At 46.7% G+C, this 25,882-nt stretch overlaps 1 protein-coding gene across 1 annotated transcript in view; it reads right to left on the reverse strand.

Moving 5' to 3' along the window:
- LOC139418009 (rho GTPase-activating protein 26-like) overlaps positions 1-25,882 on the reverse strand; it is a 156,401-nt gene that overhangs the window by 72,247 nt on the left and 58,272 nt on the right. Inside the window, exons 7-16 of the mRNA XM_071167087.1 lie at positions 23,240-23,344; positions 21,870-21,999; positions 18,649-18,749; positions 16,101-16,195; positions 12,955-13,033; positions 11,111-11,147; positions 10,800-10,865; positions 9,413-9,487; positions 2,501-2,585; positions 1,275-1,333 (exon numbers count right to left, since the gene is read on the reverse strand). Of these exons, the coding sequence (XP_071023188.1) occupies positions 1,275-1,333; positions 2,501-2,585; positions 9,413-9,487; positions 10,800-10,865; positions 11,111-11,147; positions 12,955-13,033; positions 16,101-16,195; positions 18,649-18,749; positions 21,870-21,999; positions 23,240-23,344 (832 nt within the window). The remainder of the gene's footprint in view (positions 1-1,274; positions 1,334-2,500; positions 2,586-9,412; positions 9,488-10,799; positions 10,866-11,110; positions 11,148-12,954; positions 13,034-16,100; positions 16,196-18,648; positions 18,750-21,869; positions 22,000-23,239; positions 23,345-25,882) is intronic.

The following is a 25,882-nucleotide window of genomic DNA, read 5'->3' on the forward strand; positions in this document are numbered from 1 at the left end:
TTTTTTTTTCTCATTTTGTCTGTCATAGTTGAAGTGTACCAATGATGAAAATTACAGGCCTCTCTCATCTTTTTAAGTGGGAGAACTTGCACAATTAGTGGCTGACTAAATACTTTTTTGTCCCACTGTACCTTGGCCTAAACATCAGCGCCATAGGTAACTTCCACAAAGCTGTGAACGATCTGAGAGACAAGGCAAGAAGGGCATTCTATGCCATCAAAAGGAACATAAAATTCAACATACCAATTAGGATCTGGCTAAAAATACTTGAATCAGTCATAGAGCCCATTGCCCTTTATGGTTGTGAGGTCTGGGGTCCACTCACCAACCAAGATTTCACAAAATGGGACAAACACCAAGTTGAAACTGCAGAATTCTGCAAAAATGAGCAGTGAGCATTGCTATTGAGAAAGGCCGCAGTAGGCAGACATGGCTCTCAAGAGAAGACAGGCTATGTGCACACTGCCCACAAAATGAGGTGGAAACTGAGCTGCACTTCCTAACCTCCTGTCCAATGTATGACCATATTAGAGGCACATATTTCCCTCAGATTACACAGATCCACAAAGAATTCGAAAATAAACCCAATTTTGAAAAACTCCCATATCTACTGGGTGAAATTCCACAGTGTGCCATCACAGCAGCAAGATTTGTGACCTGTTGCCACGAGAAAAGGGCAACCAGTGAAGAACAAACACCATTGTAAATACAACCCATATTTATGCTTATTTATTTCATCTTGTGTCCTTTAACCATTTGTACATCGTTATAACACTGTAAATATACATAATATGACATTTGTAAGGTCTTTATTGTTTTGAAACTTCTGTATGTGTAATGTTTACTGTTAATTTTTATTGTTTATTTCACTTTTGTTTATTATCTATTTCACTTGCTTTGGCAATGTTAACACATTTCCCATGCCAATAAAGCCCCTTGAATTGAATTGAGAGAGAGAGAGAGAGAGAGAGAGAGAGAGAGAGAGAGAGAGAGGCAGAGAGAGAGAGAGAGAGAGAGATTGTTAAAACACTGTATATATATAATATGACATTTGTAATGTCTTTATTGTTTTGAAACTTCTGTATGTGTAATGTTTACTGTTAATTTTTATTGTTTTTCACTTTATATATTATCTACCTCACTTGCTTTGGCAATGTTAACACATGTTTCCCATGCCAATAAAGCCCTTGAATTGAATTGTATTGAATTGAGAGAGAGTAGGATGGAACGAGAGAGAGAGACAGAGAGGGAAGAGGAGGGGGAAAATGACTTACTGGCTGCCTTGATGAAGCTCCTTTGATACTGATAAGTCATGAGGGGTGCAGGCAGCATTCTGTGAGGAAGGAAGACACAGAGTCAATGAGTACAGTGGCAAGCAGAGAGAGAGACAAAGAGTTGTGGCCCTCCACCCATCAGGCTGATTTTCCTCTCCTTTAGGGAGGCAAAAGCTTGGGCTGTTTCTACGTGGATCTCCCTGTTAATAGCAGTCTCCCCCATCACCCTCTCTACTTTCCCCTCCCCCATGGCCCTTTATCCTTTCCTTTGGTTCTTGGCCACCTCCACTCCCCCGGCTCTCTCCCCATTGCTCTCTCCTCTACCCTTTGGTTCTTGGCCACCTCCACTCCACCGGCTCTCTCCCCATTGCTCTCTCCTCTACCCTTTGGTTCTTGGCCACCTCCACTCCCCCGGCTCTCTCCCCATTGCTCTCTCCTCTCCCTGGCTCTAAGACCCAGCCTGGGTGAGCCCTATGGCTCTGTAGCGAGCCCTGAGGTGTTTAGGCCAGAGGCACAGTGGGGGGCAGATTAATGACTCCCATAGATATCAATGGGCCCTGGGTGGTTGTTTGACTGGGCTAGATCTACAGGCCGCAGGTCATTCAGGTGAGTGAGCACAGCTAGTCACTGCTCTGCCTCTAGATACATCACTGCTCTGCCTCTAGATACATCACTGCTCTGCCTCTAGATACATCACCGCTCTGCCTCTAGATACATCACTGCTCTGCCTCTAGATACATCACCGCTCTGCCTCTAGATACATCACTGCTCTGCCTCTAGTTACTGCCTCTAGCTCCACTCAGCAGGCCGTGACCATACTACACAACCACATGCTCTCAGCTCTCTCTCTCTCTCTCTCTCTCTCTCTCTCTCTCTCTCTCTCTCTCTCTCTCTCTCTCTCTCTCTCTCTCTCTCTCTCTCTCTCTCTCTCTCTCTCTCTCTCTCTCTCTCTCTCTCTCTCTCTCTCTCTCTCTCTCTCTCTCTCTCTCTCTCTCTCTCTCTCTCTCTCTCTCTCTCTCTCTCTCTCTCTCTCTCTCTGCAGCATTATTATACTATTCACACAGCAGTACCAACAGAGGGCTGTATATTTACTATGTTCAGTCATCTCCAAGACTGGACCTGTGAACGGATTCACATTACCGTACCTGAGGTAGAACTTCAGAGTACAGTACCTGAGGTAGAACGTCACATTACCGTACCTGAGGTAGAACTTCACAGTACCGTACCTGAGGTAGAACTTGATTGCACTGGTGATGGTCTTGATCTCCCATTCTGTACTGTCCAGCTCCACGTCAGCACAGGTTTTAGGATCTGTTATACAGAGAGGATAGATGTCATCATTACTCAGTCTCAGAGCTACAGTATCTCCTCCTTCATGTCTCTGTCTGTCAGTCTCAGAGCTACAGTATCTCCTCCTCTATGTCTCTGTCTGTCAGTCTCAGAGCTACAGTATCTCCTCCTCCATGTCTCTGTCTGTCAGTCTCAGAGCTACAGTATCTCCTCCTCCATGTCTCAGAGCTACAGTATCTCCTCCTCTATGTCTCTGTCTGTCAGGTTTAGAGCTACAGTATCTCCTCCTCTATGTCTCTGTCTGTCAGTCTCAGAGCTACAGTATCTCCTCCTCCATGTCTCTGTCTGTCAGTCTCAGAGCTACAGTATCTCCTCCTCCATGTCTCAGAGCTACAGTATCTCCTCCTCCATGTCTCTGTCTGTCAGTCTCAGAGCTACAGCATCTCCTCCTCTATGTCCCAGAGCTACAGTATCTCCTCCTCCATGTCTCTATCTGTCAGTCTCAGAGCTACAGTATCTCCTCCTCCATGTCTCTGTCTGTCAGTCTCAGAGCTACAGTATCTCCTCCTCTATGTCTCAGAGCTACAGTATCTCCTCCTCCATGTCTCTGTCTGTCAGTCTCAGAGCTACAGTATCTCCTCTATGTCTCAGAGCTACAGTATCTCGTCCTCCATGTCTCTGTTTGTCAGTCTCAGAGCTACAGTATCTCCTCCTCCATGTCTCTGTCTGTCAGTCTCAGAGCTTCAGTATCTCCTCTATGTCTCTGTTTGTCAGTCTCAGAGCTAGAGCATCTCCTCCTCCATGTCTCTGTCTGTCAGTCTCAGAGCTACAGTATCTCCTCTATGTCTCTGTTTGTCAGTCTCAGAGCTACAGTATCTCCTCCTCCATGTCTCTGTCTGTCAGTCTCAGAGCTACAGTATCTCCTCCTCCATGTCTCTGTCTGTCAGTCTCAGAGCTACAGTATCTCCTCCTCCATGTCTCTGTCTGTCAGTCTCAGAGCTACATCATCTCCTCCTCTATGTCTCAGAGCTACAGTATCTCCTCCTCCATGTCTCTATCTGTCAGTCTCAGAGCTACAGTATCTCCTCCTCCATGTCTCTGTCTGTCAGTCTCAGAGCTACAGTATCTCCTCCTCCATGTCTCAGAGCTACAGTATTTCCTCCTCCATGTCTCTGTCTGTCAGTCTCAGAGCTACAGTATCTCCTCCTCCATGTCTCAGAGCTACAGTATTTCCTCCTCCATGTCTCTGTCTGTCAGTCTCAGAGCTACAGTATCTCCTCCTCTATGTCTCTGTCTGTCAGTCTCAGAGCTACAGTATCTCCTCCTCTATGTCTCAGAGCTACAGTATCTCCTCCTCCATGTCTCTGTCTGTCAGTCTCAGAGCTACAGTATCTCCTCCTCTATGTCTCAGAGCTACAGTATCTCCTCCTCCATGTCTCTGTCTGTCAGTCTCAGAGCTACAGTATCTCCTCTATGTCTCTGTTTGTCAGTCTCAGAGCTACAGTATCTCCTCCTCCATGTCTCTGTCTGTCAGTCTCAGAGCTACAGTATCTCCTCCTCCATGTCTCTGTCTGTCAGTCTCAGAGCTACAGTATCTCCTCCTCCATGTCTCTGTCTGTCAGTCTCAGAGCTACAGTATCTCCTCCTCCATGTCTCTGTCTGTCAGTCTCAGAGCTACAGTATCTCCTCTATGTCTCTGTTTGTCAGTCTCAGAACTACAGTATCTCCTCCTCCATGTCTCTGTCTGTCAGTCTCAGAGCTACAGTATATCCTCCTCCATGTCTCTGTCTGTCAGTCTCAGAGCTACAGTATCTCCTCCTCCATGTCTCTGTCTGTCAGTCTCAGAGCTACAGTATCTCCTCCTCTATGTCTCAGAGCTACAGTATCTCCTCCTCCATGTCTCTGTCTGTCAGTCTCAGAGCTACAGTATCTCTTCCTCTATGTCTCTGTTTGTCAATCTCAGAGCTACAGTATCTCCTCCTCCATGTCTCAGAGCTACAGTATCTCCTCCTCTATGTCTCAGAGCTACAGTATCTCTTCCTCTATGTCTCTGTCTGTCAGTCTCAGAGCTACAGTATCTCCTCCATGTCTCAGAGCTACAGTATCTCCTCCTCCATGTCTCTGTCTGTCAGTCTCAGAGCTACAGTATCTCCTCCTCCATGTCTCAGAGCTACAGTATCTCCTCCTCCATGTCTCTGTCTGTCAGTCTCAGAGCTACAGTATCTCCTCCTCCATGTCTCAGAGCTACAGTATCTCCTCCTCCATGTCTCTGTCTGTCAGTCTCAGAGCTACAGTATCTCCTCCTCCATGTCTCTGTCTGTCAGTCTCAGAGCTACAGTATCTCCACCTCTATGTCTCAGAGCTACAGTATCTCCTCCTCCATGTCTCTGTCTGTCAGTCTCAGAGCTACAGTATCTCCTCCTCCATGTCTCTGTCTGTCAGTCTCAGAGCTACAGTATCTCCTCTATGTCTCTGTTTGTCAGTCTCAGAGCTACAGTATCTCCTCCTCCATGTCTCTGTCTGTCAGTCTCAGAGCTACAGTATCTCCTCCTCCATGTCTCTGTCTGTCAGTCTCAGAGCTACAGTATCTCCTCCTCCATGTCTCTGTCTGTCAGTCTCAGAGCTACAGTATCTCCTCCTCTATGTCTCTGTCAGTCTCAGAGCTACAGTATCTCCTCCTCCATGTCTCTGTCTGTCAGTCTCAGAGCTACAGTATCTCCTCCTCCATGTCTCAGAGCTACAGTATCTCCTCCTCCATGTCTCTGTCTGTCAGTCTCAGAGCTACAGTATCTCCTCCTCCATGTCTCAGAGCTACAGTATCTCCTCCTCCATGTCTCTGTCTGTCAGTCTCAGAGCTACAGTATCTCCTCCTCCATGTCTCTGTCTGTCAGTCTCAGAGCTACAGTATCTCCTCCTCTATGTCTCTGAGCTACAGTATCTCCTCCTCCATGTCTCTGTCTGTCAGTCTCAGAGCTACAGTATCTCCTCCTCCATGTCTCTGTCTGTCAGTCTCAGAGCTACAGTATCTCCTCTATGTCTCTGTTTGTCAGTCTCAGAGCTACAGTATCTCCTCCTCCATGTCTCTGTCTGTCAGTCTCAGAGCTACAGTATCTCCTCTATGTCTCTGTTTGTCAGTCTCAGAGCTACAGTATCTCCTCCTCCATGTCTCTGTCTGTCAGTCTCAGAGCTACAGTATCTCCTCCTCCATGTCTCTGTCTGTCAGTCTCAGAGCTACAGTATCTCCTCCTCTATGTCTCTGTCTGTCAGTCTCAGAGCTACAGTATTTCCTCCTCCATGTCTCTGTCTGTCAGTCTCAGAGCTACAGTATCTCCTCCTCCATGTCTCAGAGCTACAGTATCTCCTCCTCCATGTCTCTGTCTGTCAGTCTCAGAGCTACAGTATCTCCTCCTCCATGTCTCTGTCTGTCAGTCTCAGAGCTACAGTATCTCCTCCTCTATGTCTCAGAGCTACAGTATCTCCTCCTCCATGTCTCTGTCTGTCAGTCTCAGAGCTACAGTATCTCCTCCTCCATGTCTCTGTCTGTCAGTCTCAGAGCTACAGTATCTCGTCCTCCATGTCTCTGTTTGTCAGTCTCAGAGCTACAGTATCTCCTCCTCCATGTCTCTGTCTGTCAGTCTCAGAGCTACAGTATCTCCTCTATGTCTCTGTTTGTCAGTCTCAGAGCTACAGTATCTCCTCCTCCATGTCTCTGTCTGTCAGTCTCAGAGCTACAGTATCTCCTCTATGTCTCTGTTTGTCAGTCTCAGAGCTACAGTATCTCCTTCTCCATGTCTCTGTCTGTCAGTCTCAGAGCTACAGTATCTCCTCTATGTCTCTGTTTGTCAGTCTCAGAGCTACAGTATCTCCTTCTCCATGTCTCTGTTTGTCAGTCTCAGAGCTACAGTATCTCCTCCTCCATGTCTCTGTCTGTCAGTCTCAGACCTACAGTATCTCCTCCTCTATGTCTCTGTCTGTCAGTCTCAGAGCTACAGTATCTCCTCCTCTATGTCTCAGAGCTACAGTATCTCCTCCTCCATGACTCTGTCTGTCAGTCTCAGAGCTACAGTATCTCCTCCTCCATGTCTCTGTCTGTCAGTCTCAGAGCTACAGTATCTCCTCCTCCATGTCTCAGAGCTACAGTATCTCCTCCTCCATGTCTCTGTCTGTCAGTCTCAGAGCTACAGTATCTCCTCCTCCATGTCTCTGTCTGTCAGTCTCAGAGCTACAGTATCTCCTCCTCTATGTCTCAGAGCTACAGTATCTCCTCCTCCATGTCTCTGTCTGTCAGTCTCAGAGCTACAGTATCTCCTCTATGTCTCTGTTTGTCAGTCTCAGAGCTACAGTATCTCCTCCTCCATGTCTCTGTCTGTCAGTCTCAGAGCTACAGTATCTCCTCCTCCATGTCTCTGTCTGTCAGTCTCAGAGCTACAGTATCTCCTCCTCCATGTCTCTGTCTGTCAGTCTCAGAGCTACAGTATCTCATCCTCTATGTCTCTGTCAGTCTCAGAGCTACAGTATCTCCTCCTCCATGTCTCTGTCTGTCAGTCTCAGAGCTACAGTATCTCCTCCTCCATGTCTCAGAGCTACAGTATCTCCTCCTCCATGTCTCTGTCTGTCAGTCTCAGAGCTACAGTATCTCCTCCTCCATGTCTCAGAGCTACAGTATCTCCTCCTCCATGTCTCTGTCTGTCAGTCTCAGAGCTACAGTATCTCCTCATCCATGTCTCTGTCTGTCAGTCTCAGAGCTACAGTATCTCCTCCTCTATGTCTCAGAGCTACAGTATCTCCTCCTCCATGTCTCTGTCTGTCAGTCTCAGAGCTACAGTATCTCCTCCTCCATGTCTCTGTCTGTCAGTCTCAGAGCTACAGTATCTCCTCTATGTCTCTGTTTGTCAGTCTCAGAGCTACAGTATCTCCTCCTTCATGTCTCTGTCTGTCAGTCTCAGAGCTACAGTATCTCCTCTATGTCTCTGTTTGTCAGTCTCAGAGCTACAGTATCTCCTCCTCCATGTCTCTGTCTGTCAGTCTCAGAGCTACAGTATCTCCTCCTCCATGTCTCTGTCTGTCAGTCTCAGAGCTACAGTATCTCCTCCTCTATGTCTCTGTCTGTCAGTCTCAGAGCTACAGTATTTCCTCCTCCATGTCTCTGTCTGTCAGTCTCAGAGCTACAGTATCTCCTCCTCCATGTCTCAGAGCTACAGTATCTCCTCCTCCATGTCTCTGTCTGTCAGTCTCAGAGCTACAGTATCTCCTCCTCCATGTCTCTGTCTGTCAGTCTCAGAGCTACAGTATCTCCTCCTCTATGTCTCAGAGCTACAGTATCTCCTCCTCCATGTCTCTGTCTGTCAGTCTCAGAGCTACAGTATCTCCTCCTCCATGTCTCTGTCTGTCAGTCTCAGAGCTACAGTATCTCGTCCTCCATGTCTCTGTTTGTCAGTCTCAGAGCTACAGTATCTCCTCCTCCATGTCTCTGTCTGTCAGTCTCAGAGCTACAGTATCTCCTCTATGTCTCTGTTTGTCAGTCTCAGAGCTACAGTATCTCCTCCTCCATGTCTCTGTCTGTCAGTCTCAGAGCTACAGTATCTCCTCTATGTCTCTGTTTGTCAGTCTCAGAGCTACAGTATCTCCTCCTCCATGTCTCTGTCTGTCAGTCTCAGAGCTACAGTATCTCCTCCTCTATGTCTCTGTCTGTCAGTCTCAGAGCTACAGTATTTCCTCCTCCATGTCTCTGTCTGTCAGTCTCAGAGCTACAGTATCTCCTCCTCCATGTCTCAGAGCTACAGTATCTCCTCCTCCATGTCTCTGTCTGTCAGTCTCAGAGCTACAGTATCTCCTCCTCCATGTCTCTGTCTGTCAGTCTCAGAGCTACAGTATCTCCTCCTCTATGTCTCAGAGCTACAGTATCTCCTCCTCCATGTCTCTGTCTGTCAGTCTCAGAGCTACAGTATCTCCTCCTCCATGACTCTGTCTGTCAGTCTCAGAGCTACAGTATCTCCTCCTCTATGTCTCTGTCTGTCAGTCTCAGAGCTACAGTATCTCCTCCTCTATGTCTCAGAGCTACAGTATCTCCTCCTCCATGACTCTGTCTGTCAGTCTCAGAGCTACAGTATCTCCTCCTCTATGTCTCTGTCTGTCAGTCTCAGAGCTACAGTATCTCCTCCTCCATGTCTCAGAGCTACAGTATCTCCTCCTCCATCTCTGTCTGTCAGTCTCAGAGCTAGTATATCTACAGTAAATGAACTCCTTTTGCATTATTTATGTAGTGTCATAAATTATCTAGCTATTCCCCATAGCTAGTCACTTAAACTCACAGGATGGTTTTCTGCTACAGTATAGACTGCCCTTACAGGCAGAGGTTTACAGCTATCAGAATAAGACAGGTGTGTGTGTGAGTGGAGGTTGTGTAAACAAAACTACTGCATAAATATGAAATAGATTCCCTTCAATCTTTCTCCCAAATTTCCCCAAAACCTGTTTGGATTTGTTCAATCTGGTCACTTTCTCGCTCTCTTTCTCTCTCTCTCTCTGTATCTCTCTCGCCCTCTCTATCTCTCTCTCTCTGTCTCTCTCCGGCTCTATCTCTTTGGCTCTCTCTCTAGCCCTCTCTCTTTGTCTCTCTCTCTCTCTCTCTGTCTCTCTCCGTCTCTCTCTATCTCTTTGGCTCTCTCTCTAGCCCTCTCTCTCTGTCTCTCTCTCTCTCTGTCTCTCTCTCTCCCTCTCTCCCTGTCTCTCTCTCGCTCTCTCTCTTGCTCTCTCCCTCACTCTCTCGCTGTCTTTCTCTCTCGCTGTCTTTCTCTCTCTCGCTCTCTCTCTCTTTCTCTCTCTACTCTAAGATATCTCTGTCTTACCCATGGCAAGACCCAGTAGTTTCTGTACTCTGGAGTTCACCCCAACAATCCTGTACAGACCCTGCTCATCGATGCCTGTGGGAGGGAACAGAACAGAGACACAGAAAAGTATTCAGACCCCTTGACTTCTTCCACATTTTGTTACGTTACAACCATGTTCTAAAATGGATGAAATAAAACATTTTCCTCAGCAATCTACACACAATACCCCATAAGGACAATTGTCCGTAGAGCTCAAAGACAGGATTGTGTTGAAACATTGAAGGACTCCAAGAACACAGTGGCCTCCATCATTCTTAAATGGAAGAAGTTTGAACCACCAAGACTCTTACCAGAGCTGGCCGTCTGGCCAGACTGAGCAAATGGGGTAGAAGGGCCTTGGTCAGGGACGTGACCAAGAACACGATGGTCACTCTGACAGAGTTCTAGAGTTCTTCTGTGAAGATGGGAGAAACTTCCAGAAAGACAACCTTCTCTGCAGCACTCCACCAATTGGGCCTTTATGGTAGAATGGCCAGACGGAAGCCACTCCTCAGTAAAAGGCACATGACAGGCTGCTTGGAGTTTGCCAAAAGGCACCTAAAGACTCTCAGACCATGAGAAACAAGATTCTCTGGTCTGATGAAACCAAGATTGAACTCTTTGGCCTGAACACATCTGGAGGAAACCTGGCACCATCCCTACGGTGAAGCATGATGTGGGGTTGCTTTTCAGTGACAGGGACAGGGGGAGACTAGTCAGGATCGAGGGAAAGATGAAGAGAGCAAAGTACAGAGAGGTCCTTGATGAAAACCTGCTCAGAGAGCTCAGGACCTCAGACTGGGGCGAAGGTTCACCTTCCAACAGGACAATGACTCTAAGCACACAGCCAAGACAACGTAGGAGTGGCTTCGGGACAAGTCTCTGAATGTCCTTGAGTGGCCCAGCCAGAGCCCGGACTTGAACCCGTTCAAACATCTCTGGAGAGACCTGAAAATAGATGTGCAGCAACGCTCCCCATCCAACCTGACAGAGCTGGAGAATCATACCCAAGAAGACTCGAGGCTGTAATCACTGCCAAAGGTTCTTCAATAAAGTACTGAGCAAAGGGTCTGAATACTTATGTAAATGTGATATTTGAGTTTTTTGTTATTTTGAACAGATTAGCTAACATTTCTAAAAAACACTTTTATCTTTGTCATTATGGGGTATTGTGTGTACATTGATAAGGGGAAAAAATATTTTTATCAATTTTAAAATAAAGTTGTAACGTAACAAAATGTGGAAAAAGTCAAGGGGTCTGAATACTTTCCGAAAGCACTGTATATAAAGATATTATAGGACCTATAAGATTCACTGCCCGATGACACCAGTGTGGGCTGTAAGCAACCCAGCCTTAGTTCAATACCTCTGGTCTCCACAGCATAGATGAACTTCTTCACCACGTTGAAGCCAACCACGTCCAGCTGGACCACTGTGACATGGAGAGAGAGGAAGGGAGAGAGGGAGGGAGGGAGGGAGGGAGGGAGGGAGGGAGGGAGGGAGGGAGGGAGGGAGGGAGGGAGGGAGGGAGGGAGGGAGGGAGGGAGGGAGGGAGGGAGGGAGAAAAAGAGAGAGAGAAACAGAGGTAAAGAAGAAAATGAATCCCATCAATTATCAGTGTGCATTGATCTGGACAGATGGTAGAGTAAAGGTAATGAATACCAATGAGTCACTTACTGCCTTCACTTTGGCTGTCTCTGTTTAAGTTATAGACCTGGAAGGAACAGAAACGCCAGGTTACCACGGTTACACCGCTTAGCTTTACCGCCAGCACCACCAGTCTCAAACACCTATCTGTGTACTGAACACAAGCTGTACTTACGTAACCCCATGTACACCATGATGTAATAAAACACGGTTGGACAGAGCATGTCAGACGACCTGGTCGCTGTGCAGTAGAACAGCACATTGGCATCTATGGAGAAACCACAGCCTGCGGTCTTCCTCCAATAGAGCCTACTGATTCAAGAGGCTTCCTGAAGGAGCTGACGTTCAGCTGTTCACTCCAGTACCGTCGGGCAGACGCCAGCTGTTCACTCCCTTACCACCAGGCAGACGGTAGCTGTTCACTCCCTTACCACCAGGCAGACGGTAGCTGTTCACTCCCTTACCACCAGGCAGACGGTAGCTGTTCACTCCCTTACCACCAGGCAGACGGTAGCTGTTCACTCCCTTACCACCAGGCAGACGGTAGCTGTTCACTCCCTTACCACCAGGCAGACGCCAGCTGTTCACTCCCTTACCACCAGGCAGACGCCAGCTGTTCACTCCCTTACCACCAGGCAGACGGTAGCTGTTCACTCCCTTACCACCAGGCAGACGCCAGCTGTTCACTCCCTTACCACCAGGCAGACGCCAGCTGTTCACTCCCTTACCACCAGGCAGACGCCAGCTGTTCACTCCCTTACCACCAGGCAGACGGTAGCTGTTCACTCCCTTACCACCAGGCAGACGGTAGCTGTTCACTCCCTTACCACCAGGCAGACGGTAGCTGTTCACTCCCTTACCACCAGGCAGACGGTAGCTGTTCACTCCCTTACCACCAGGCAGACGGTAGCTGTTCACTCCCTTACCACCAGGCAAACGGTAGCTGTTCACTCCCTTACCACCAGGCAGACGCCAGCTGTTCACTCCCTTACCACCAGGCAGACGGTAGCTGTTCACTCCCTTACCACCAGGCAGACGCCAGCTGTTCACTCCCTTACCACCAGGCAGACGCCAGCTGTTCACTCCCTTACCACCAGGCAGATGCCAGCTGTTCACTCCCTTACCACCAGGCAGACGGTAGCTGTTCACTCCCTTACCACCAGGCAGACGCCAGCTGTTCACTCCCTTACCACCAGGCAGACGGTAGCTGTTCACTCCCTTACCACCAGGCAGACGGTAGCTGTTCACTCCCTTACCACCAGGCAGACGGTAGCTGTTCACTCCCTTACCACCAGGCAGACGGTAGCGGAGCACGAGGTCTGATACCAACCGATGGACTCAGAGACCATTTCTATCTACAAGCCATCAGACTGCTGAACACTTGAACTGGACTGACCACCTGCTGTGATTCTACGAGCCTTAACACTCATGTTTACACTCATACACACACACACACATTCATGCTACACATACACACCTGCTGCTACCAGGTTCTTATTATGATTATCTAAATACTGTACAATTTAAACACTCCCCCCTTCTACAAAACAATACACGTGTAAATATTTTACTCTAAATTGTGTCTTCCTGTATTATAATAAATGTTAACATGTTTATTCCATTCTTCTGTCATTTACTTTATGTTCGTATTCTTATCTTTCTTATTTCTTATTGTTGATGCATTGTCCAGAAGGAACCTGTAAGTCAGCATTTGATTGGATGGTGTATACCATGTGTATCCTGTACATACGAACTAATACAAAAAGAACCTGAGATTACGCTTGGAATTCCTGTGACACACATATACACACACACACACACACACACACATATACACACACACGCAGGATGGGTGTGTAACCGTGGCAACATACCGGTTCTCTCCCATCCATAGCCTCCATCCACAGCCTGCGGTCTTCCTCCGATAGAGCCTGCATGGTGATCACCCCCGACCTGCAACACACACACACACACACACTGATACAGGCTCACCATCAGCTGTCAATACAGTCCTGCTTCAAACCACACATCCGCGCCACACACACACACACGCCCACGCACTCATAAACACACACACACACACGCACACATAAACACACACACACACACGCACTCATAAACACACACACGCACACGCACACACACACACACTGAGCAGAGGGGACACACACACACACTGGGCAGAGGACACACACACACACACACACTGGGCAGAGGACACACACACACACACACACACTGGACAGAGGGGACACACACACACACACACTGGGCAGAGGGGACACACACACACACACTGGACAGAGGGGACACACACACACACACTGGACAGAGGACACACACACACACACACTGGACAGAGGGGACACACACACACACTGGACAGAGGGGACACACACACTGGGCAGAGGACACACAAACACACACACTGGGCAGAGGACACACAAACACACACACTGGGCAGAGGACACACAAACACACACACTGGGCAGAGGACACACACACACACACACTGGGCAGAGGACACACACACACACACACACACACACACACACACTGGGCAGAGGACACACAAACACACACCTACTGGGCAGAGGACACACAAACACACACACTGGGCAGAGGACACACACACACACACTGGCAGAGGACGCACACACACACACTGGGCAGAGGACGCACACACACACACACACTGGGCAGAGGACACACAAACACACACACTGGGCAGAGGGGACACACACACCTTGTCTCAGGATGGTAAGTTGGTGGTTGAAGATATCCCTCTAGTGGTGTGGGGGCTGTGCTTTGGCAAAGTGGGTGGGGTTATATCCTTCCTGTTTGGCCCTGTCTGGGGGTGTCCTCGGATGAGGCCACAGTGTCTCCTGACCCCTCCTGTCTCAGCCTCCAGTATTTATGCTGCAGTAGTTTATGTGTCGGGGGGCTAGGGTCAGTTTGTTATATCTGGAGTACTTCTCCTGTCCTATTCGGTGTCCTGTGTGAATTTAAGTGTGCTCTCTCTAATTCTCTCTTTCTTTCTCTCTCTCGGAGGACCTGAGCCCTAGGACCATGCCTCAGGACTACCTGACATGATGACTCCTTGCTGTCCCCAGTCCACCTGGCCGTGCTGCTGCTCCAGTTTCAACTGTTCTGCCTTATTATTATTGGACCATGCTGGTCCTTTATGAACATTTGAACATCTTGGCCGTGTTCTGTTATAATCTCCACCCGGCACAGCCAGAAGAGGACTGGCCACCCCACATAGCCTGGTTCCTCTCTAGGTTTCTTCCTAGGTTTTGGCCTTTCTAGGGAGTTTTTCCTAGCCACCGTGCTTCTACACTTGCATTGCTTGCTGTTTGGGGTTTTAGGCTGGGTTTCTGTACAGCACTTTGAGATATCAGCTGATGTACGAAGGGCTATATAAATAAATTTGATTTGATTTGAAATTTGACTTGGCAGTGGACACACAAACACATACACTGGGCAGAGGACACACAAACACGCACTGGGCAGAGGACACACAAACACGCACTGGGCAGAGGACACACAAACACGCACTGGGCAGAGGACACACAAACACACACTGGGCAGAGGACACACAAACACACACACTGGGTATAGGGGACACACACACACACTGGGCAGAGGACACACACACACACACACTGGGCAGAGGACACACAAACACACACACTGGGCAGAGGACACACACACACACACTGGGCAGAGGACACACACACACACTGGGCAGAGGACACACAAACACACACACTGGGCAGAGGACACACACACACACACTGGGCAGAGGACACACACACACACACTGGGCAGAGGACACACAAACACACACACTGGGCAGAGGACACACACACACACACTGGGCAGAGGACACACACACACACACTGGGCAGAGGACACACACACACACACTGGGCAGAGGACACACACACACACACTGGGCAGAGGACACACACACACACACTGGGCAGAGGACACACACACACACACTGGGCAGAGCACACACAAACACACACTGGGCAGAGGACACACAAACACACACTGGGCAGAGGACACACACACACTGGGCAGAGGACACACAAACACACACTGGGCAGAGGACACACACACACTGGGCAGAGGACACACACACACTGGGCAGAGGACACACAAACACACACACTGGGCAGAGGACACACAAACAAACACTGGGCAGAGGACACACACACTGGGCAGAGGACACACACACTGGGCAGAGGACACACACACACTGGGCAGAGGACACACACACATCATGAATAAATAAAGAGAACTGAGTGAAGGAATGGGCTGATGACGGTGGAGAGAGATCTGAGGCTGTAGTGGACATAGTAGAGCTAGTATCAGGGAGGCACAGGCTCTGCTGCTCTAACTGCAGGCAGACAACACTCTGCTAAGACTGGCCTGGATAGGAGAGGAGGCAGACATCTCTCATGATCTCTCTCTCTCTCATGTCTCCAGGCAGCTTGTAGTGTTCACAGGACAGGCACGGCTTAATGTTGAACAATGCATTTCAAACCACCCCTCATCTTAATGTTGAACAATGCATTTCAAACTACTCTCATCTTAATGTTGAACAATGCATTTCAAACTACTCTCATCTTAATGTTGAACAATGCATTTCAAACCACCCCTCATCTTAATGTTGAACAATGCATTTCAAACTACTCTCATCTTAATGTTGAACAATGCATTTCAAACCACCCCTCATCTTAATGTTGAACAATGCATTTCAAACCACCCCTCATCTTAATGTTGAACAATGCATTTCAAACTACCCCTCATCTTCATCTGCAATTAATGTAACATTAAAGAGACAAGCTGTGTACTGGGATTTTGCGATTGCATATCCTCATTAAGATCCTTTGTGTTGAGCTCTCTCACGAGTCACTCAGCCACAGCCTCAGCCCCAGCAAGACTTGTCAGCACCACCCTGTGGTTGGAATGGGTAACAACAAGCTATGAGACAGCAGCAATGACTCACCTGTCTACGCCCTCCACATCAAAACAGAACCTCTTCTCTATAGAGTCCGTCTTCCGCCTTGTGCAGGACTTCAGAGTGAAGCTCTCCTCCTCTCCCTGAAAGACAGGGGAGACCTTAATCAACCTTTAAGAAGAGACATTTTATGACATTCAAGTTCAATCAATGTGAAGATCCATTCCCAACGTGTATGGAACCGTGTCATTACGGTGAATTGTGGACAAGGACTAGGATGGACGGACTCAAAGGACCTAGGAAAAGATGTGTAGGAAGCTTAGATGTATCATTCCAGTGCAACTATTTTACAACCCATCTCCCTACTGTCAATCCCTCCTCTCCTCTCTTCTCCTCTCCTTTCCCCTTCTCTCTTCTCCTCTCCTCTCCTTTCCTCTCCTCTCTTCGTCCCCCCTTTCCTCTCCTTTCCTCTCCTCTCTTCTCCTTTCCTCTCCTCTGTTCTCCTCTCCTTTCCTCTCCTCTCTTCGTCCCTCCTTTCCTCTCCTTTCCTCCCCTCTTCTCCTTTCCTATCCTCGTCTACCCTTTCCTCTCCTTTCCTCCCCTCTTCTCCTTTCCTATCCTCGTCTACCCTTTCCTCTCCTTTCCTCCCCTCTTCTCCTTTCCTATCCTCGTCTACCCTTTCCTCTCCTTTCCTCTCCTCTCTTCTCCTTTCCTCTCCTCTGTTCTCCTCTCCTTTCCTCTCCTCTCTTCGTCCCCCCTTTCCTCTCCTTTCCTCTTCTCTCTTCTCCTCTCCTTTCCTCTTCTCTCTTCTCCTCTCCTCTCTTCGTCCCCCCTTTCCTCTCCTTTCCTCTCCTCTCTTCTCCTTTCCTCTCCTCTGTTCTCCTCTCCTTTCCTCTCCTCTCTTCGTCCCCCCTTTCCTCTCCTTTCCTCTCCTTCTCTCCTTTCCTTTCCTCCTCTCCTTTCCTCCCCTTTTCTCTCCTCTCCTCTCTCTCTTCTCCTTTCTTTTCTCCTCTCCTCTCCTTTCCTCTCTTCTCCCCCTCTCCCCCCTCCTCCCCTTTCTTCTCACCCCTCCCATTTCCTCTCCTCCTTTCCTCTACTCTCCTCCCCTTCCCTCTCCTCTTCTCCCCTGTCCTCTCCTTTCCTCTCCTCTCCTCCTTCAAAGGGACTACATTAGCACTTGAAGTGTCACTACTCTGTTTGTACACAGGATCCTAGCAGACACAGGGCAGTAAATCCTGAGAAAGGAACCGTCGAGCCACAACTCTGATGTGTTCCGAATGATAGGTCCTCTCCTCTCTGATCCTTCCTCTCTTCTCCTCCCATGTCCTCTCCCCTCTCCTGCCCTTTCTCCTCTTCCTCCATCTCCCTCTCTCTGCCATCCTTTTCTCCACAGTACACTTCAATCAGTGTGAAAGGAACTGTGAGATGAGGAGTAGAGCCCGACCGACATATTGGTTCACCAATATTATCGGAAGATATTGGCCTTTTACGATAATTCCACCGATACTCAACAAATAGGATGAAAAAAGGGAATCTCATGCTGATCTGAACACTTACAGACGTAATGTGTCATTCATTTCACCATGTAAGAAATCAACATTTGAAGCATATTTCTTGGGCAATTTATTATTGACACCTTTTCATTTCCCTGGTGTTAAACAGTATATCGGCAGTTTTCTCCAAAACAACTGCAGTCATTCAAACCTCTAGAGACAAATGTCACACATGATTTCTGCTTTAAATCGTGACTGGGAGGCCTTAAATATGAATGTGTCTAATTAATGTGTCTATGGCTCTGTTCATGAGGGTTGGAGAAGCCCCTGTGGTTTCTGGAGAGCTCTCTCTCTCTCTCTGTGTGTGTGTGTGTCTGTGCGTGTGCGCGCGCGCGCATGTGTGTGTGTGTGTGCGTGCGTGTGCGTGTGTGTGTGTGCGTGTGTGCGTGCGTGCGTGCATGCATGTGTGCGGTAATTGGATGAGTTGGCTCTGTAGTTGGGGCTCTAGTCTCCCCTATACTTGGGTGTAGTAGAGCAGAACTTATCCCTGTCAAGATGTTGGGCTTGGCATGGGCACTGTGTTAACTACTGTCTGAGAGTGGCACTGCAGGAGAGGCTGTCCCGCTGCCAGCTCTGTGTGTCAACCCTGCCAGCCCTGAGTCACGGTACCATGACCTGCCGCCCATGGCAAGATTAGAGCCCTGCATCATCGCTGACAGGCCAAAACAAGCGAGCGAGCAATGGCAACATTTACAGTGCCTTGCGAAAGTATTCGGCCCCCTTGAACTTGCACGCCCAATTTTTCAGTTTTGGATTTGTTAAAAAAGTTTGAAATAACCAATAAATGTCGTTCCACTTCATGATTGTGTCCCACTTGTTGTTGATTCTTCACAAAAAAATACAGTTTTATATCTTTATGTTTGAAGCCTGAAATGTGGCAAAAGGTCGCAAAGTTCAAGGGGGCCGAATACTTTCGCAAGGCACTGTATTTATCTCTATTCTCGCTCTTCTCTCTCTCACTCTCTGTCTCTCTGCTCCATCAACTATATGGTCCCACGGCATGGCAGAGTGGCATTCTGGGTAGAAACAAACAGACAACACACCACTTTGCCTCCAGACTTCTGGTCAAACAGGACCATGGTGACTCGTTTGGGCTCTCGATGGTAGGTGCAGTAGTACTTGACCCAGGTTGACACAAAAGAACCTGAGAGAGGGAAGCGAGAGAAGCAGAGAGAAGCAAACAGAGAAGCAGAGAATAAGCAGAGAGAAAAGCAGAGAGAGAAGCAGAGAGAAAAGCAGAGAGAGAAGCAGAGAGAGAAGCAGAGAGAAGCAGAGAGAGAAGGAGAGAGAAAAGCAGAGAGAAGCAGAGAGAGAAGCAGAGAGTAAAGCAGAAAGAAGCAGAGAGAAGCAGAGAGAGAAGGAGAGAGAGAAGCAGAGAGAGAAGGAGAGAGAAAAGCAGAGAGAGAAGCAGAGAGAAAAGCAGAGAGAAAAGCAGAGAGAGAAGCAGAGAGAGAAGGAGAGAGAAAAGCAGAGAGAAGCAGATAGAGAAGCAGAGAGAGAGCAGAGAGAAAAGCAGAGAGAAAAGGAGAGAGAAGCAGAGAGAGAAGCAGAGAGAGAAGCAGAGAGAAAAGCAGAGAAGCAGAGAGAGAAGCAGAGAGAAAAGCAGAGAGAAAAGCAGAGATAGGCAGAGAGAGAAGGAGAGAGAAAAGCAGAGAGAGAAGCAGAAAGAGAAGCAGAGAGAAAAGCAGAGAGAAAAGGAGAGAGAAGCAGAGAGAGAAGCAGAGAGAAAAGCAGAGAAGCAGAGAGAGAAGCAGAGAGAAAAGCATAGAGAAGCAGAGAAAAGCAGAGAGAAGCAGAGAGAAGCAGAGAGAAAAGCAGAGAGAAGCAGAGAGAAAAGCAGAGAGAAAAGCAGAGAGAAGCAGAGGCAGAGAGAAAAGCAGAGAGAAGCAGAGAGAAAAGCAGAGAGAAGCCGTGAGAAGCAGAGAGAAAAGCAGAGAGATGCAGAGAGAAGCAGAGAAGCAGAGAGAAGCAGAGAGAGAAGCCGAGAGAAGCAGATAGAAGCAGAGAGAGAAGCAGAGAGAAGCAGAGAGAGAAGCAGAGAGAAGCCGAGAGAAGCAGATAGAAGCAGAGAGAGCAGCAAAGAAAAGCAGAGAGAAGCAGAGAGAGAAGCGTAGAGAGAAGCAGAGAGAAAAGCAGAGAGAAGCCGTGAGAAGCAGAGAGAAAAGCAGAGAGATGCAGAGAGAAGCAGAGAAGCAGAGAGAAGCAGAGAGAGAAGCCGAGAGAAGCAGATAGAAGCAGAGAGAGAAGCAGAGAGAAGCAGAGAGAGAAGCAGAGAGAAGCCGAGAGAAGCAGATAGAAGCAGAGAGAGCAGCAAAGAAAAGCAGAGAGAAGCAGAGAGAGAAGCAAAGAAAAGGAGAGAGAAGCAGAGAGAGAAGCAGAGAGAAAAGCAGAGAGAAAAGCAGAGAGAAGCAGAGGCAGAGAGAAAAGCAGAGAGAAGCCGTGAGAAGCAGAGAGAAAAGCAGAGAGACGCAGAGAGAAGCAGAGAGAGAAGCAGAGAGAAGCAGAGAGAGAAGCCGAGAGAAGCAGATAGAAGCAGAGAGAGAAGCAGAGAGAAGCAGAGAGAGAAGCCGAGAGAAGCCGAGAGAAGCAGATAGAAGCAGAGAGAGAAGCAGAGAGAAAAGCAGAGAGAAGCAGAGAGAGCAGCAAAGAAAAGCAGAGAGAAGCAGAGAGAAAAGCAGAGAGAAGCAGAGAGAGAAGCAAAGAAAAGCAGAGAGAAGCAGAGAGAGAAGCAAAGAAAAGCAGAGAGAAGCAGAGAGAGAAGCAGAGAGAGAAGCAGAGAGAAAAGCATAGAGAAGCAGAGAAAAGCAGAGAGAAGCAGAGAGGAGCAGAGAGAAAAGCAGAGAGAGAAGCAGAGAAAAGCAGAGAGAAAAGCAGAGAGAAGCAGAGAGAAAAGCAGAGAGAAAAGCAGAGAGAAGCAGAGGCAGAGAGAAAAGCAGAGAGAAGCCGTGAGAAGCAGAGAGAAAAGCAGAGAGAAGCAGAGAGAAGCAGAGAGAGAAGCAGAGAGAAGCAGAGAGAGAAGCCGAGAGAAGCAGATAGAAGCAGAGAGAGAAGCAGAGAGAAGCAGAGAGAGAAGCCGAGAGAAGCCGAGAGAAGCAGATAGAAGCAGAGAGAGAAGCAGAGAGAAAAGCAGAGAGAAGCAGAGAGAGCAGCAAAGAAAAGCAGAGAGAAGCAGAGAGAAAAGCAGAGAGAAGCAGAGAGAGAAGCAAAGAAAAGCAGAGAGAAGCAGAGAGAGAAGCAAAGAAAAGCAGAGAGAAGCAGAGAGAGAAGCAGAGAGAGAAGCAGAGAGAAAAGCATAGAGAAGCAGAGAAAAGCAGAGAGAAGCAGAGAGGAGCAGAGAGAAAAGCAGAGAGAGAAGCAGAGAAAAGCAGAGAGAAAAGCAGAGAGAAGCAGAGAGAAAAGCAGAGAGAAAAGCAGAGAGAAGCAGAGGCAGAGAGAAAAGCAGAGAGAAGCCGTGAGAAGCAGAGAGAAAAGCAGAGAGACGCAGAGAGAAGCAGAGAGAGAAGCAGAGAGAAGCAGAGAGAGAAGCCGAGAGAAGCAGATAGAAGCAGAGAGAGAAGCAGAGAGAAGCAGAGAGAGAAGCCGAGAGAAGCCGAGAGAAGCAGATAGAAGCAGAGAGAGAAGCAGAGAGAAAAGCAGAGAGAAGCAGAGAGAGCAGCAAAGAAAAGCAGAGAGAAGCAGAGAGAAAAGCAGAGAGAAGCAGAGAGAGAAGCAAAGAAAAGCAGAGAGAAGCAGAGAGAGAAGCAAAGAAAAGCAGAGAGAAGCAGAGAGAGAAGCAGAGAGAGAAGCTTAGAGAGAAGCAGAGAGAAAAGCAGAGAGAAGCAGAGAGAGCAGCAAAGAAAAGCAGAGAGAAGCAGAGAGAGAAGCGTAGAGAGAAGCAGAGAGAAAAGCAGAGACAGTAGCAGAGAGAGAAGCAGAGAGAGAAGCAGAGAGTGGGGGAGCAATGAAAAAATGGTTTTGGTTACCAATTTATTACTGCACATGCTCAGTGCCCTTGTCACCTCTTGGAGTCTCATCCTGAATACAATTACTCTTGTTGTTTCTATGGGGAAATGCAAATCTATTTGTACAACAACACTGGTACTACTTTTCTAAATGGTAAAAATAAATGACTAAATAGTGATCTGATATGTGACCTTATTGCATCATGAGAGAGAGAAAGAACTTTCTGTGTGTGTGTGCTTGTGTGTGTGTGAGAGAGTGAAAGACAGTGAGATGGAGAACGAGAAAGGAGTGAGAGAGACAGAGAGCAGGACGGGACACTCACGTTTCTCCTGTACAAACAGATATCCCTCCATGGTGTCATGGCTGATGCTCTTGTGTTCATGGGGGTTCTCCTTCATCTTCCTCATCAGACACTCCACCTCAGACCGGGTGCTTTCAAAACGGTTCCGCGTCTTAACAGGAGGAGAGGAGACAGAATGATGGAAACATCCCACCTACCATCCTGCCTTCTGAGCTATTGACCACTGTCTACAGTTGTTGGGTTAGGGCTATTGACCGCTGTCTACAGTTGTTGGGTTAGGGCCATTGACCGCTGTCTACAGTTGTTGGGTTAGAGCTATTGACCACTGTCTACAGGTGTTGGGTTAGGGCTATTGACCCCTGTCTACAGTTGTTGGGTTAGAGCTATTGACCACTGTCTACAGTTGTTGGGTTAGGGCTATTGACCACTGTCTACAGGTGTTGGGTTAGAGCTATTGACTGCTGTCTACAGTTGTTGGGTTAGGGCTATTGACCACTGTCTACAGTTGTTGGGTTAGAGCTATTGACCACTGTCTACAGTTGTTGGGTTAGGGCTATTGACCACTGTCTACAGTTGTTGGGTTAGAGCTATTGACCACTGTCTACAGTTGTTGGGTTAGGGCTATTGACCACTGTCTACAGTTGTTGGGTTAGGGCTATTGACCACTGTCTACAGGTGTTGGGTTAGGGCTATTGACCACTGTCTACAGTTGTTGGGTTAGAGCTATTGACCACTGTCTACAGTTGTTGGGTTAGGGCTATTGACCACTGTCTACAGTTGTTGGGTTAGGGCTATTGACCACTGTCTACAGGTGTTGGGTTAGGGCTATTGACCACTGTCTACAGTTGTTGGGTTAGGGCTATTGACCTCTGTCTACAGTTGTTGGGTTAGGGCTATTGACCACTGTCTACAGGTGTTGGGTTAGAGCTATTGACTGCTGTCTACAGTTGTTGGGTTAGGGCTGTTGACCGCTGTCTACAGTTGTTGGGTTAGAGCTATTGACCACTGTCTACAGTTGTTGGGTTAGGGCTGTTGACCGCTGTCTACAGTTGTTGGGTTAGGGCTATTGACTGCTGTCTACAGTTGTTGGGTTAGGGCTATTGACCACTGTCTACAGGTGTTGGGTTAGAGCTATTGACCGCTGTCTACAGTTGTTGGGTTAGGGCTATTGACCGCTGTCTACAGTTGTTGGGTTAGGGCTGTTGACCACTGTCTACAGTTGTTGGGTTAGAGCTATTGACCACTGTCTACAGTTGTTGGGTTAGGGCTATTGACCACTGTCTACAGGTGTTGGGTTAGAGCTATTGCCTTGAAAGGCCACTGGGTTGGCAAAATATGAAATATGATCAGCACCTCATGCCTGTAATGTATGGCATTAACATGCATCTTACATTCTGAATGCTGATGGTGAGGTCTGTCTTGAAGTGGTTGAAGTCTTTGGCCAGCTCGTAACCATGATGGTAGTAAGTAAACAGCCCTTGAAGGAATGCCAGCAACTAGAATTGATGTAGAGGATGACAGGGAAAGGAAACACGGTTGAGAAACATTCCTCTCAACTCAATTAAATGAAATCAACCAAATCTACTCTAATTTGCTTTCAAAGGTACTTGTAGTCAGCTACATTCTAAAGCTACATATGTAGGATCTTAATTTGATGACCCTGTTGCAGGAGAACTTTCCTGAAATGCAGGAAATTGAAGTGTATTTGAGGTTAAAAAAAAGCTTTTTGAAGTTTGTCATTTCCACTTTGAAAATTCAGACTTGATTTTTCCTTAGGAAAAATGTATCAACCCCTACAAATTTGTTAATTATAATCCACATACTGTAATAATTCACATTTCCTGTTGCAGCAGAATTATTTTCCTGCGGTAGTAAACTGGCTGAAATTAAGACCTTACATCTGTACACGTATCTACATTGTTTCATAGAGAGATGAGGTGATTGAGCATGAAAGTTGTATAGACTAAAGTAACTGTAGAACAGTAACAAGCATATCGCTACACTAGCAATAACATCTGCTAAACACATGTATGTGACCAATAACATCTGCTAAACACATGTATGTGACCAATAACATCTGCTAAACACATGTATGTGACCAATAACATCTGCTAAACACATGTATGTGACCAATAACATCTACTAAACACATGTATGTGACCAATAACATCTGCTAAACACATGCATGTGACCAATAACATCTACTAAACACGTGTATGTGACCAATAACATCTGCTAAACACATGTATGTGACCAATAACATCTGCTAAACACATGTATGTGACCAATAACATCTGCTAAACACATGCATGTGACCAATAACATCTACTAAACACATGTATGTGACCAATAACATCTGCTAAACACATGTATGTGACCAATAACATCTACTAAACACATGTATGTGACCAATAACATCTACTAAACACATGTATGTGACCAATAACATCTACTAAACACATGTATGTGACCAATAACATCTACTAAACACATGTATGTGACCAATAACATCTACTAAACACATGTATGTGACCAATAACATCTACTAAACACATGCATGTGACCAATAACATCTACTAAACACATGTATGTGACCAATAACATCTACTAAACACATGTATGTGACCAATAACATCTACTAAACACATGTATGTGACCAATAAAAGTTTATTTGATTTGAGTTGTACAGTAACAGTAGTGAAGTAACTGTAGTACAGTAACAGTAGTGAAGTAACTGTAGTACAGTAACAGTAGTGAAGTAACTGTAGTACAGTAACAGCAGTAACAGTAGTAGAAAAACAGTAATCACCGTAGTAAAGTAACAGTAGTAACAATAGTACAGTAGCAGTAGTACAGTAACATTAGTGCAGTAGCAGTAGTACAGTAACAATAGTACAGTAGTAGTAGTACAGTAACAATAGTACAGTAACAATAGTACAGTAACAATAGTACAGTAACAGTAGTAGAAAAACAGTAATCACCGTAGTAAAGTAACAGTAGTAACAATAGTACAGTAGCAGTAGTACAGTAACAATAGTACAGTAGCAGTAGTACAGTAACAATAGTACAGTAACAATAGTGTAGTAACAGCAGTAACAATAGTACAGTGACAGTAGTACAGTAACAGTAGAACAGTAACAGTAGAACAGTAACAGTAGTACAGTAACAGTAGAACAGTAACAGTAGTATAGTAACAGTAGAACAGTAACAGTAGAACAGTAACAGTAGTACAGTAACAGTAGAACAGTAACAGTAGAACAGAAACAGTAGTACAGTAACAGTAGAACAGTAACAGTAGTATAGTAACAGTATAACAGTAACAGTAGTATAGTAACAGTATTACAGTAACAGTAACAGTAGTATAATAACAGTAGAACAGTAACAGTAGTATAGTAACAGTAGAACAATAACAATAACAGTAGTATAGTAACAGTAGAACAGTAACAGTAGTATAGTAACAGTAGAACAGTAACAGTAGTATAGTAACAGTAGAACAGTAACAGTAGAACAGTAACAGTAGTACAGTAACGGTAGAACAGTAACAGTAGAACAGTAACAGTAGAACAGTAACAGTAGTACAATAACAGTAGTACAGTAACAGTAGAACAGTAACAGTAGAACAGTAACAGTAACAGTAGTATAGTAACAGTAGAACAGTAACAGTAGAACAGTAACAGTAGTATAGTAACAGTATAACAGTAACAGTAGTATAGTAATAGTATAACAGTAACAGTAACAGTAGTATAGTAACAGTAGAACAGTAACAGTAGAACAGTAACAGTAGAATAGTAACAGTAGAACAGTAACAGTAGTATAGTAACAGTAGAACAGTAACAGTAGAACAGTAACAGTAGAATAGTAACAGTAGAACAGTAACAGTAGAACAGTAACAGTAGTATAGTAACAGTAGTACAGTAACAGTAGTATAGTAGCAGTAGAACAGTAACAGTAGTATAGTAACAGTAGAACAGTAACAGTAGAACAGTAACAGTAGTATAGTAACAGTAGAACAGTAAAAGTAGAACAGTAACAGT

Source organism: Oncorhynchus clarkii, chromosome 10, assembly GCF_045791955.1.
Source record: "Oncorhynchus clarkii lewisi isolate Uvic-CL-2024 chromosome 10, UVic_Ocla_1.0, whole genome shotgun sequence".
In the NCBI taxonomy this organism is placed as follows: Eukaryota; Metazoa; Chordata; class Actinopteri; order Salmoniformes; family Salmonidae; genus Oncorhynchus; species Oncorhynchus clarkii.